The following is a 14681-nucleotide window of genomic DNA, read 5'->3' on the forward strand; positions in this document are numbered from 1 at the left end:
TGGTTACAGGTAGTCGACACACTCCGTTGGTTGGAAAATGCAGACACCACAAACATGTAGAGTTGCAAACAAGGCACTACAGTAAAATGAAATTAGAAAAAGCTAAAATATTGGCCATAAAAAGAATGTTCCAAGAGCTCATTCAAGTGCACCACAGTAGCAAAGAAAACGATTTTTAATGGTGGAAACAAGGAGTACAGCTCTGATTTACTTGATGAGCGTCCAGCGCCTAGATCTGGGCAAGGCCTGATACATTGTTTTGTCCCCAGCAAAGCTGCTGTTATGTCGCAATTAAAAGAATTTACTTCGTTTCACTGTTCTGTTGCTCAACAAAACCTAGTAGGGACTATAACGTGCAGGTACAAAACCTTTTGCTACTTATAATTCCTATTTTTGATGCTATAAGATCAATGCATGCCATTGCAGTTATGCATGCTTGCAATGAATGAAGAGTGCAGTTGTAGATTGGGGAAAGCATCATTAACTGCACTAGTGGGCAAGACAAAAGTTGTACTACATAAGCTTCATAACCCGACAGAGTTGCAGTTTCTTTCTTTTTCGTTTGCCCAAAATAGTGATGCAGCAGCTAAGGCATGATGCTTCTGAGCATCAGTTGTTGGTCACTACTGCTATTTTTTTGGTGAAGCAACAACAAAGAAATAATGTTTGTACAAAATTTTTGACCCGTAGTTGGTCAAAATTAATCATAATCACTCTTCAGAACACATCCAACAGGCCAGCTAGACATACTTTAGGCAACCGTAAACAAAACTGATTAATTCACCTCACTGTCTTTGCTTGTACAATGAAGACACAAAAAAAAAGCAACACTGCATGCTGGTCTTTACACTGAAGTGCCGCAGCTGGGCGGCACTTCAGTGTAGACCCAGTGCTTGTACGCTACGTGCGAAAACAGGAGGTTTTTGGGCAGTGAACAGGGATCGCCGTGTTTCATGGGCCCAAAGAAGGGAACATTCCCAGAGTGGGAAGAGAAGTTTTTAAGTGTCGTGATCTTACCGAAAACAGTCCGGTGTGGGCTGACAACGGATGTGAAGCCACAAGCGACTTCAGTGAGGAGGACAGCTGCATGGCGAGTAGGGGCCCACAGCATGATGGGAATAAAAAAGAAATTTTATTGCATAATCACCTATGGGTTTTTACCAAAATGGTAAGGCTCTGAAGAGGGCTTCTCTTAGAAACTTTATTGTATGAAATTTCAACCTTTCAAAATCTGTTGCAATTTTTTCGCAATAGACTCACCACCCCAAATTCATGCCGAATTTATGGGAATAAAGTGGGTTCATTGCGCTAGCAAATATGGCAGCTGTAGTTCTGGTTCCTAGCATTCGTTTCATGAGGTGTGATTCGTATATACAGGGTCACAAAAGTGGCAGTGTTGCTTATTGCGATGGGCTGGTGTTGTGTCAGAACAATCTGCACAGTTTGCAGTGGGGTTCATTGCGCAGGCAGATGATGTACCTCCATCAGATGCAACAGCATGCATGGTTACGTTGTAGTTGTAACTCTCGTAATCCCACCATTTTTACTGCTGTAAAAATGGTATGCTCTAAATATGAAGTCGAAATAGCTTGTTCTGCGAGATTATAATTTTTGTTCTATTCGCGCTTAGTTTTGTCAGTCTCGGCCACCGCTCAAGGGGACCTTAATGCGCCTTAGCTCTAGTGCGACAAAGTAGTAGTTGAGCTGCATGCATTGTGTTTTCTATTACATAAATTATTTGAGCAAAGTACGTTACCTCGGGTGGGACTTATCTCAGCGAAGCAATCTTTTCAGTGAACCAATTATTGATTCCTCAGCCCCACCTTGGTTGGCTGTGGTTGGGTGCGATTTGTATGCAGCATACTCGTAGCAGCTTGAAGGAATTATCTATATTGAGCTTTTCACCTTTTTTAGCAGTCATAAACTGCACTCACTTGTCCCTTTTATTATATTCAGAGGCAGCCATAGCGCTTTTCACTTGACCTGAAAAAAAAATGCTTGGTGTAATAAGGAGTGCTATCATTTGGCCTTTCATATTTTATTCCTCTGATTTCAGTGTTCGACGCCAGTGCAGAAATGACAGACACTGGTACTGATCGTGATGAAGAAGAAGGTAATAGCAGCTAATACACAAACCTGGCAAACATAATTGTTTTGGGGGAAATGTCACAATGGAGGTATTTATAGTTACAGGACGGGGAACTACACTGGCAGCCTTGAGTAAGTGCAGTCTTTTCTTTCTTGTCTTGAGCATCCATCATCTCATCTTTCAGCACTCCCTCGTCATCTCTTATGGCCAGCCTCCAAAGCCAATTTCCGTGTTCATCTTGTTTGATTGCCATTGCATGGATGCAGCCAATCCGTCACTATATCCCCCCCCCCTCCCCCCAACATGTGTCCCATGACAATGGGCACTACTAGATTTTCTCTTGTGTACTGTATACGTGTTATCTCGAGCTCCAGATTTTGTAATTAGTACCAAACAGTGTTGTATAGATGACATTACCCTATAGACACAGCATTTTATTTTTAGAAAATTCACCATATAAAAGATGCCTGTTCATAACAGTTTTGTGTAGTGGGTGCAGTGAAAGTGCTCTGCTGAAGAGGCCTAAGTAATTGCCATTCCTAAGTGTTCACAGTATAGGGCAGCTTGATTGCTTTTGCAGGTGAACGGCTATGGGTGTCGTGGTCTGTTTTGCATGCTGACACTTGCAGAGAAAATTCCAAAGGCATCTATGGCCCGGTGAACGGGGAAGCAAAAATGAAATTTGCTGTAATTCGATGCTTTTAAACAAACTTTTCACTAGAGCACAAGCTCCATTCTTGCACCGAAAGTGGGCAGTGAATATGCACACAGTTGCACCGCACGAGAAAACACTCTGTACAGGCAAGGCAAAAATTACAGTGAACTTTGATGAAACGATGTCCTCTTTGTTTCATTTTGTGATGGCCCATGCACTTGCTCTTCACCTATCCCCCTGTGCGCCCAACCCTTTGGAACAAACGAGCAATGGGACACTCATTCCACAACCACATGCACTGGTTTGGCCTTCACTGAGTGTATGTCAGATTGGCTCAGTGAGGCCTTTTTGGATTGGTATACCTAGCAAAATGGAGCTTTAGCCGTGAAACATGCCAAAGTAAAGTGGCTTAGGTAATTATAATTATAATAGGTTTGTTCTCACAAGCACTAGACTTTACCAACTGCTGGGGATCTGTAAAATTATAGACCCTTGAAGTTTGTCACATACAATTAGTCTGAAATCATATGAAATGGATCTGATAAAGTGTCGTAGAAGGATCAAAGTGCCTGCGGATTTTGGCACAAAAGTAATTATCTAATATGTCTTAGGTAATGACTGTGTATGAGGCTCAACTTCACATGTGCTTTAAGCCTTTCTCAATTGGGACATGCAGTCATAGTTTTGGGTAATGTACCCGTAAGGTTGAGCTGTTGTGACTTTTTTTTTCCTTTTTTCCCTTTGTCAGATTGCTCCCGGTGATACTAATTAATTGGTCATGTAAGTTGCACAATAGCGCACAGTGGGTAATTTGGGGTAAAAAGGCTGCCACTTTTCTTGGGAATATATTGAATATATGAACAATGCCTGAAACAGTACGTTGGAGGGCCAGCTTGAATATGTATTAGTCCAAGAAAAATCGAGTTGCAGCAGAAATGGGAATTCATTTTGTTCGCTTTCCAAAAATATATATGAATGCTGCTACATTACGTGCACCATCTTGCCAGAGTTGCTGCAATGCGTAACGCTGCTAATGTGTGCTGCATTATGCAGCAAAGTTTGGATGTCCCTGGTATTATTTGTGGATAAACATTTACTCGATTAAGGGGTTGGTCAGTGCGAACAGTATTGTGAGGCCAGCACTACTGCCAGTGCAGTCATACAGATGTGCCTTGTTTACAGGCTGAAAGTAAATACAGTCTTGACATCTCAATCTCTCAATTAAAGCCCCAATTTAATAATTTACTAACCCACAAATTGAAGTGCTACTGTAGGATGTATTCTAAAAAATCGGGCTTTTGCAGGTGCAGAACGGCGCAGGTCTCTGAGCCCCAAAAAGTTGAAGAGAAAGCTGTTGTCGCCAGAGGGTACGTAAAAAATGTAAAAGCACATTCATGTATAAGGAGCAAATGTCCTTCAAGATACAAATGTTGTGAGTATCATGTTTAAACATATCACTAAACACTCAATGTTTTTTTAGTACAAGAGTGGTGTCCCATTTCATCGGTTATTCTGTTGGACTGTTAGTTAATACCCTAGTGGCTTCTGGCCCCCTCATTTCCTTGATAGCTACCACTTGCTTTGACTTTAAGTGAGTGGTTTGAATTTTTAATGACTACTAAGAAGTCTATATTCAATCAAGAAAACTTTTTGCGGGCAAATATTCTTTTCGTTGTGATGTGTTAGTACGTCTTTAGGCACATTCTATGTGAAAACATCCCGTTAATGTGGGTAGTACTGTGTGACACCTTTGCTCACATTGCTGAATGGCCATGGGCTTCTTTTTTACTTCTAGTTCACAAAAAGTTATTTTTGAAGCTTAGTATTAGTCACGAGGGAGCAGTATCACTGGATATGCAGTGATACTGCTTCCTTGTGACTTTATGATGCAGTCAAAATGTTTTGAAATGGACTTGGCAGAAATGACTAGCAGTGACATTGTGAGGCATGGTTAATTGCCGCTGTTACAGTCAAGCCACAAAAATGCTCTTTCCAAAGCTGAAGGAATCCTGATGTCTGATTTTGCTGCTATTTTGAAGTTTCTGCTTAGTCGGTACCCTGGTGGTATTCATTTCTCTTGTAATGGTTGGGCTGCCTGTGAGCTCTGCCAAATAGTTTAGTATTGACTACAGTCTACGGTCCGTTACAACGGACTCCCTTAATCCGGGAAAAGAGTCCGCTGTAGCCAAAGTATGCAGTATTTGACGGGGCATGTGCGGGGGGGGGGGGTCTATATTATATGAGCGCAAAAGTGGCTACTTTAACCGATATTGCATATGCATAGTACAGACACTGTTCTTTCTACACGCCTGCAGCACCTCTGCACAGTGTTCGTGCGAGGGCAAAGAATCATCTAAACACCATTCCCAAAGCTTAGCACCGGCACTTGGCCTAGCGCATGCGGTCAAGTGTGTAAAAAGACATGGTAAGCTGAGCCAATAACGCAAGAATTTAACTAGGAGCAATTATGAACCAGATATAAAAATCAGTCTGATGAAATATAAGTCTGAAATAGTATGATGAAAAACAGCTGGGAAATGAAAAGTTAGACCGGTTGGACTGGGCACAACCACTGGCAGATATGGGAACCAACGCCCTACTTGAGGCATTTCTTAACTTTTTCACCGAACGGAACAGGAACGATGCATGCATGTGAATAATATAGACTGAACCTCACTAAACTCGAGTTCTTTATTACATAAAAAGACTGTGAAGAGGGCAGACTCGACTACGGGCGCACCAATTTGTGTATTCGATAGCGCTGTTCGATCTCACTGGAGTCGCGTTTATCGGCAGTGGCCTTGTTCTGGTCAAGTGGACCGTCTGCTTAGACAAGCCTGTACTTCTGGCGATGTACTTCTGGCGATGTCAGCTACCCTAGCCACTCAGGCCGTCAGTCGCACAAAAAAAAAATGGTCACTGGCACAGGCTGAGCTTGGCGGCGGCAATGACCCATTCTGCATTGACAGTGTTGTCAGATGTAATTTTCTCACCAAAATACACAAAGGGAAAGGATATCGGGAACCAGCACTGTGAAAGTGCACTATTAACATTCCATCAAAAGAATTTTCGTCCGAAATTTAATCCATTGTAGCCAATAATCTGGTCCGTTATGGGTGGAGTAGATTCAATTAAGAATGCATGGGGACCTAATAAGCAACAGAAATGGTCTGTTGTAACTGAATTCCGTGTTTGCCGGATCTGCAGTAAGAGCGTAGATTGTATTTTCTTTGCACAGCCTTGCTCAGCAGCAACTTGCCATCGCAGTATTGGTGCGCGTCCTTTTCCTTATGTTGTGATCAGAAATAGGGCTTTGATAGCAATGTTGTGCGTGATTCGAGGGGACAAAGTGATGGTGGATTGCGAATTTTATAGCAGGTAAAAGTGAAAAGTTCAAATGAAATTGTCTGGAAAATATGAACAATGGATGGTTGAACCATGCCGTTTATCCAGTAACCTTTGTTTGCCGGTTAAATTCCGTTTCAGGTTTAGCTTGATAAAAAAATACTGGTTCAAATGCTGGTTGGCTTGTGGAAAAAATACCAGGTTGTGGTTCTTGTTTCGGTTTCCATTTTGGCTGGGCACTCTGATGCACATTACATTTCTCATGTGTGAGTGTGCGAATATTATAAATGTAATGGAAAGAGAACAAAATGGCATGTCAGGTCTGCTGTGTAGTAGGGACCAAACTAGTTTGAGCTTAACTTTTTTAGAAGCTTTGATATTTTTCTCTAATTTTTCTGTTAACTGCATATGCATGTTGCAAAATGGTTCTCGGCCGCACATTGTACTTTTTTTCCCAGAATTCCAGTACCAAGTGCTGACCAGGCTGACCTTGCTACGCATGGTGCAACAGCAGCACGGGGAGCTGCTTATGTCGCTCACAGAGAGGATGTCTAGAAGACACCAGCCTTCAAAGGAACCAGCAATGCCCAGATCCCCTTTCAGGGACTACGAGTCCCTGAAGAGGTTTGACACCACTCTGACTGGGCCAAAAAAGGAAGCTTTGGTAAGAAATAGCAATTCTGCAGTTTTTATAGCTCATTTAATATAGTAAAGTTGGTAAATGAGCACTTCGGTTTGGTGCATTGGTTTATTCAATATAAATTTCACATGTACCACAAACAAGCAAAATGAGCTTATATTCCAATGGTGAGCACTCCTTCATAGCAGCTTTAATGTTTAGAATGACTTTTTCTTGCCTTCATTAGCTGCCAGCTTGAATCAGTGTCATGCTATTTGCAAGAACAGGGCTTGCACCTTTTAAAAGATTGCTCAACCGTGTAAGCTTGTGGGGGTGGGGAGAGAAAAACGCGCAAAAAGCTTCCATTCACACTCAAAAAAAAACAGCAGTTGCATGGTACTATATTGGCTGCAACCTTCATCTTCATAATCATGTAATTGCCCCTGTGGTCCCCTGGTATTTCTTAGGGGGCCATTAAAACAGTTTCCTACTAGTTATGTGCCAGAGATCATTGCCACCAAAGTCCTAGCCTGTGCAGTACAGTGTCTGGATCCTTTGTGCAGACTACAGTACTGGGGGACAACTTTCTGTGCCAATGGAAAGGAGGCTACAGGGGAGAGCAAACTTCTTTGTGTTACTGCGCCAATGTATTGACTGATAAATTGGTTTTGAGTTCAGTTCTGGCATAACAGATATGCATTTGCTACAGATCATTTCCTTGTATGAGATCCGTAGTTGAATGCACTGAACCACGCTCACTGATGCAGGCATATTGGCATCTCCTCCCCTACACCCCATTTGTTTCTCAATACAAGCCAATGCTTTTACTGGAGAACTCGGAGCTACTTAATCATTTACTGTACGGATGGTAGCGTCCAGCTCTGTACCATCAATGAGTTAACTTGAATTATATGTAGTTTTGAAGGCATTCTCTGATATGTTAACTCTTCTGGGGCTGAAACTGGGCAGTACCACAGACATGCAACGTGCTTGAATAGTACAGGCATGGTATAACGAAAGAGCAGCACGCACCCACTATGGCACGAAGTAAAATCTCATTTGGATTGTGTTGAGTGCGTTGAAGGTGAAACTGTCATACCGCTGCACTCTTGTCATTACACAACTTCAAGTGGTCTTCCAGTTGCCAAACGAAGCCGTTTTCAAGACCTTCGTCTTGAGACATGCGACCGTAGGCTCACTTACGCCAGCTTACGCCAGGCTCATTCGGCTAACCGAATGAAATGCGGAAATGATGGAGAGTCCCAGTTGCGTCAGTGTCACTTGGGCCCACATTTTGCAGGCCACTTGCTTCGTTTGTTTTGACAGCTTATTGTTCTCAAGTAAATTCAGTGGGGTGAAGAAAGTTTCGAGCTGCTGTAAGGGAAGAAAGCTGCTGTCAAAAAGAACACTGTTTTTTTTCTCCTGACCAGAACCTATGCGATGCCAGTGGCAAACACGGCAAACAAGAAGCCCAAAAATCTACATCACTCTACATCATCTACTCTATCACTTTATTGGCAATATCTATTGAAGGCTAAAAAATAAGCACTGTTTTTAAATTGCTTAGATTATGCCCACCAACATATTTTTGTTGGACTGCGTCCAGCTGCGCAGCAAAACAGTGTCGTTCGGCTCTGTAGTTGTTACTGCATTGCACAGAAATTTGTCCACGAGTTGAGGGTTATAAAGCCCTGCTCCCCTCAGGCAGGAGCAGTTGAGATAGTTCTGTGCAGCTTGCTTCCTTTCTGCCTGTGAAAAGGTGAATATTTTGCTTTGCTGCATTTAATGAGAATGTAGCTTTAAGTTTGAAATTGGTGTGCAGGGCAGAACAAAGGAAAGGAGAGAAACCGTAAACCATGTAAAAAGCCATTAATACAATATTAAGAACCTACATCAAGACCAGGACATGTAATGCTGTCAAATAAAGGTAGCATGATGGAACGATGCAGTGAGAGTGAAGGGTGATGGAAAAGGTATTGTGTCAAGGTTAAATATGCATTAGGTTTAATGAGCAAGTTACGTGAATATTGTAACTTCAGTAATAAAGGTATTCATGTTAAAACAGTGCGCTTTTTCAGGCTCTACAGTTAATACTTTTATTTTACATTTTGTGAGCAGAATTGTCGTTACCGGGGGTATCATTTTTTCAGTACTTATCTCTAGTCTCTCGCCTACGAGCCAGGTACACAGAGGGCAAGTTGATTGATTGTGGGGTTTCAGTGCACTGAAGCCACATGTGGGCTATGAGGTACGCTGTAGCAGGGGGAGGCTTGGGATTAATTTTACCTGCCGCGGTGGCTCAGTGGCTAAGGCGTTGCGCTGCTGAGCACGAGGGCGCCGGTTCGATTCTCGGCCGCGGGGGCCGCTTTTCTGATGGAGGCGAAAAGCAAAAACGCCCGTGTGTACGAGATTTCGGCGCACGTTAAAGATCCCCAGGTGGTCAAAATTAATCCGGAGCCCTCCAATACAGTGCGCCTCATCACCTGCGTTGCATCGGCGCGTTAAACCCTACAATAAATCAATCAATTAATTTTGACCACCTAAGGATATTTTATGTGTGCGGACATTTTGACACACAGCTGTTTTTTGCTTTTCGTCTTCATCTGAAAAGCGGCCACTCTGGCTGGGATAGGGCATAGGGCGTAATACAGCAGCAAACGTTTTCTGTACGTATTTAATTCCTCTGGTAGTGTCTAGATGTCCTCCTGAAAATTCCCTGCATAGTTCTCAGGTCACAGCTCTATAACCTGTACAGCTAAGTTTTTTTACAATAGTGCATAGACCACTTACAACGTATATTGTGGGATTCACAAAAGTACACAAACTATGTGCAAATCGAACCACTCGTGAAACCTACCTTTGAAGCATTTTATTTACCCTTACCTGAACCGAATGCCACTCAAAAACAAACATTGTGCTTATTTCAAAAGTTTGTCTTCACAGCAGGCTACGCAGGAAAGTAGGAGAGAATTGGTAGCTGTGTGGAAAAAGTCGCATGGTTTTTTCATGCACATTGGAGGCCACTGGCAACTGCATCATAGCAACAGCACTGCAGGCTGACCCGTCAAGGCACTACGTCTCTGAGCCGCCCAGCCAGTACCCAGTGGTCAGCCGAAGGAGACAAAGCAGACAGCAGTGGCAAAAGAGATTGTGGAAAGAGTAGCATGTGCGTGCAAAACATTAGCAAAAAGGGGCGACCTGCAAGAACAGCATAGCGGCTTCACCTAAACACGACGTCACAGCCTGTCCTAAGCTTTCCTTTCCTCCATGCAGCAGGCACTGCTGCATGAAGTTTCAAAATGCTGAACGGGGCTTAGCTTTTTATATATATTCATTTATAGAAGTGTATCTGCAGTGTATTGATGTTTGGAAGTCCATGCACCATAGCACCAAAAGCCTGGCTAGTACCGTGGGTGCACCATGATCAGAACACAATCTTTTACTTTCTTCTTTTTCTTTCTCCCCCCCCCCTCCCCCGAGGTGTAGGGTAAGGTTGGAGTTGCCGTGCGGCATAAAGTGAAATGTGTGAATTAAAGCATTGCCTCTTTTTTTTCTGTGGTGTAGCTTGTGGAGAGGAGCGTGTGTACTGTGTCAGATGACTGGTTCCTCTTTTTTTTTTCTTCTCACCAATCAAATGCCTTGCCAGCTGCTCCAATCACAATGGGTGCCTACAGAAAATGTATTATATTCGAGGCGAGCACCTCTTAATTAAACAACGTACAGATGCATTTATTGCTACAGCAGGTGATTTAGCAGTCACTAAAACCCCCGTGTTATATCTCGTTACACATTGAAAGTCACTGGTGTGCAGTGGAGTAAGCTCGAATGAACATTACCCTTGATTTCTGTATCACACCAGTGTTAAAGGCTGTATTAACAACACAGATTTTCCTGTACCAATGCCTAGATTGAAGAACTCTCTAGCCAGGGCGGCTCAACAGCGGCAGTTTGTGCAAGGCGCCTGCTGAAGTTGCTGTTGGCGGACAGCTTAGCCATGGAGTTTTCATGGTTTGGCAAGAAGGGGAAACACTCCTTTTCCCAGCTGCGACTGGCACCTTGCATTGTGTGTAAGTTGATGTCTTCATGTTATTACAGACATCAAATTCTTTCACCAGACAATGTATAGTGCCCCAATTTCTATTGTCAGTCACATACTGTGCCAATGTCAGCTGTGTTGACAACCGGCAGCTTATTACTTTTTTTTTTGCTAGAAGAGGTATTAAATTTGTCTGAGCCTTTGTAGCACAGAATTGTTACCCCCTTTCCGACTGTTATGGCCTGCAACCATTTTGGCAGTTTCGGGCACCACGTTAGAGATCCCCAGGTGCTCAAAATTAGTCTGGAGCTCTACACTACGGCGGGCCTCATTGCCTGTGTTGCATCGGCACATTAAAGCCTGCAGTCAAATCAATCAATCAATCAATCTGATCTTGAGAATGGATTCAAGCAACTACTTTAATATCGTGAATTTCTGTAGTCATTTTTTTAGACGGCTCAATTTTTTAGGTGGGTGTTATTGCCTCGGTAGACTTCTAGAATTTGGAGGTTCATCTAGTTTAAACACTTTAGGCTTTAGAAGCACGCAATTTATTGCAACCTAGATGCAGTCATTGTGTGTACAGCAACTGACGTATTTTGCACTGAGCGCGCTACTGAATGCAAAATAACTTTTTTAGAGGGACCATGAAGACAAAATACACGTTTTGTCCAACAGGAAAACTGGCATCAAGTTGGATACCAATTTGTATCAAACTTCGAGGAAATTGCGATGTTAATGGGAACAGAAGAGCTGGTGGGAACTCCGCAGCCACTCTCCAGCGATTTCGTTGTGACGTCAGGGAATTGTGTTTGTGCAATAGGGGCCAGCCCAAGCCAGCACCAAGGCACATTACTGCGCATTGGACTGGGGCCGGTTTGAGATAGTCAATTAAATGATAATGGGCAGTTAACACACTGATATGTTCTTAATGCATCCCCCCCCCTCCCCCCCGCCTTATGCTAACTTCGTGTAGCCCAAAATTTAAAAGTTCTTCAGTATTTCTTGCATTTTGTCTTTTCAAAAAGGTGTATTGTGGCTGAAATGGAACTGAATGGGTCACTGGACACTAGTTCTTGTAAATAGAACGAATCTTAGGGTTCATGGCCCTTTTAAAAGTGTGGCGACACTGTGGCCATGTGGTCAATTTGTGGTTTTGATCTGAGAAATTTCCAGGGCTATGTTTCAACTGTAAGTGAAGATTTTGATGTTGCTGTAGCACTAATGAGAACTAATGTATCTTTTTGCACAGCTGCTGTGAAGACTTCGCATGGTGCAACTGACTTTGAAGTTGAAGCAGCTATACGGGAATGGCTGCGTCATGCTCCTGCCAGGCACAGGCTTGCGTCAGTAAAGGTAACAATTTTAGCTCTACTAGCCAAGGGTTCTTTTGCGGCTTGCAGGACACTAAATTCCCAACGCAGCAAAGGGAAAGGGGGTGCGGAGGGTTTCACTCACGGAGCACACTGTAGATGAGGCGGCGAATTTACCCAGCATGGTTTTGTCATCTGCTTAACTGACCGTTATTTTGGGCCTGTTTTGGTGCAGCTTTGCGTCCATTGCACACTTCCTTTGCACGGCTTGAATAACTTGTTCGACAGCACCTCCTGGGTAACCTTTATCCGACTGAATTAAGTGGTCGTACGGCAAAGATGCATTAAGGATTGGTTTGCAGGGTGAAAAACGAAATGTAGAGGCCACATACAGACATCTGGCGCTATAAAAACACCACCTTTTGCGCACTGCTTGCCACGAATGGGAGAATAGGACTGTGTATTCTCTATTGCTGAATACCAATTTGGTTGTGTTCTAAGAGGTAGTACGAAAGGCAAAAGGAGCAACTGGTTCTGATAAATAGAGGATATAAAAGTTTCCTCAGCTTTCTCGCTATTCTCAAACTTAATAAAAGAACTGTTGTTTACATCGGTATAAATGGAAATCACTAAGCCCACATGCCGAATTGTTTCGGTGTGTGTGCTTGTTGTGTGCAGTGGTGTAGCCTCTAGCTAGCGCTTCAGGATAGCTAGGTTCCGCTGTCTCACCCTTCGAAAGACGCTCCTATCCGTCTTCTTTCTCCCGACTCACGGCCAGGCTACAGCGGTGGCGTCCGCCGCTGTAGCCCGCCCTTGGCCGATGCTGCTGCTGAGTTCGGGACACCACCTTCAAAAATTTCGAGTAATGGCTGGCAGAATGTCTGGTTTCACTCTTTGTAGAGCCACGTGTGTGAGTTCAAGTGACGTGAGATGGGCAATTGTTTTGGGTGTCGTTTAAAGCTTTGCTTTACAACCACCTTCACACCGTGGACTGGCGCCATTTTTTTCTCCCAGCACATTTCCACCATCGACCAGATTTAGGGAGAATCCCGAAGGTGGAGTAAGTTTCTGCAAAGGAAAGTTTGACATCCACCTAAATGCAGCGTACGGCTACAAGGGAAAGCTATACAGATTCCTCAGAAACATCGCAGTTGAAGAAAAATTCATCCTGTTCCAGGATGTGAACTTGGAACCACCGCTTCACCGGAGCAGTTGCTCTACCAACTAAGCTAACCAGGGAGGCTAGTTGTTTGTAGCATAGAGTTTCTCAATATCACCTAGAGCAGAAAGTGTCGCTGCGATCGCACTCCGCCATGGGAATTGTGAGTAGTGTGCGAATCGGATTGGCACCAAGTGGCTAGTACAAAGGGCTATGGATAAGGCTTCTCGGCTCTGAAGTGCTTGTTAGTTCTGTTTTGCGGTGTGCTTTTCTGTTTTTGGGATGCCAATTTCTGGCATTCAATGGCTATCACAGATATGTCTAAATAACAGCGTGATTAGCACTCAACGCATGCTCGCGTTAGCGGCGAGCTTCTTAAGATGAAGGGTGACCACATGCTGTGACGGCGATAAGCGATGCCAAAAATGTAACTCAAAAGGTACAACAGCAGAGTGTACTGGGTGACAGCGACAAGCGAAAAAAAATTAATACACTGCCGCCAATGTCCTCTGTCGTCGTTGCTCGTCGCTACAGTTCACTGTATCACCGCTGCCGCTCGCTCGTGGGCTGCTTCTGGACGGCTAAAAGCGAACGAAGGTCCCAGCGGCCTGTTATATGCCGCTTAATACTGCTTGCCGACGCCGCCGCCCACACTACAGCCACTAAATAAGCTACTCTAGCCCACACTATCCGTTTTCTGCACACATTCAGTTATGATTTTCGCATCGCTCGTCGCCGCCGCTGCGTTTACTTACCCCTTGAAGCATGCGCTGCCTTGGCCAGGTTCAATGAGGCAACATACATAGTTACTCGACAAGCCAGTATTTATTTGCCATTTAAAGCGTTCATTCAATTTCGTAATGCTTTGCGCGCGTGCGCAAAGACTCACTTGAAGACTCACTTGTGGTAATAGGCTCCGCCTATGAGTTTATTTATATCTGCTTGGACAAAACAAATACGACGTGATTACATAATTCTTGCATCTCTATGTTGCATCTGCTTCACCTGCCAAAACACATAGCATACGATAATAATACTGTATTGGGAGGAAGCAAGAACACAGTTTAAAACAATCTAAACAATTTTTTTAGCTAAATCTTTGATATTACAAAAAATCATAGCAAACCTTACCCAGTTTGAAGTATGTAATATATTTAAAAATAAATCTGGAACGGCCCGCTGTATCTGGTGGCGTCAGCCGAAGGCAGCACTTCTGCTTTTTTTTTTTCTTCATAACCCCCAAATTTGTTTTGAAACATAAGCCCTCTAACACAGTGTCTTATACAAAATAAAATTTGTTAACAGCGGCACTTTTGGCAGCAATTTTTTAAACAAAAACTCAATTGGAGTAGCCCCAAAGTCTTTGCCGGCCATGCCACACCGAACTTCCGGCCGAACTACACACTATGGCGGCACTAGAGTGAACTAGAATAGGGGAGTGGCCCGAGCGGGCTGAGACAGCGTT

General features: G+C 43.5%; 1 protein-coding gene across 1 annotated transcript; it reads left to right on the forward strand.

The window, feature by feature from the left end:
* Window positions 1–2191: 2191 nt before the first annotated feature.
* LOC144143445 (uncharacterized) lies at window positions 2192–10834 on the forward strand. Its single transcript, XM_077675200.1, has 4 exons — window positions 2192–2220; window positions 4049–4111; window positions 6548–6753; window positions 10616–10834. The coding sequence occupies exons 3-4, from the start codon at window positions 6589–6591 to the stop codon at window positions 10832–10834; spliced, it is 384 nt and encodes a 127-aa protein (XP_077531326.1). The 5' UTR covers window positions 2192–2220; window positions 4049–4111; window positions 6548–6588.
* The last annotated feature ends 3847 nt before the right edge of the window (window positions 10835–14681 follow it).

This window comes from Haemaphysalis longicornis, unplaced genomic scaffold (assembly GCF_048455015.1).
Source record: "Haemaphysalis longicornis isolate Haplotype H1 unplaced genomic scaffold, Haemaphysalis longicornis Haplotype H1 scaffold_6, whole genome shotgun sequence".
Lineage (NCBI taxonomy): Eukaryota > Metazoa > Arthropoda > Arachnida > Ixodida > Ixodidae > Haemaphysalis > Haemaphysalis longicornis.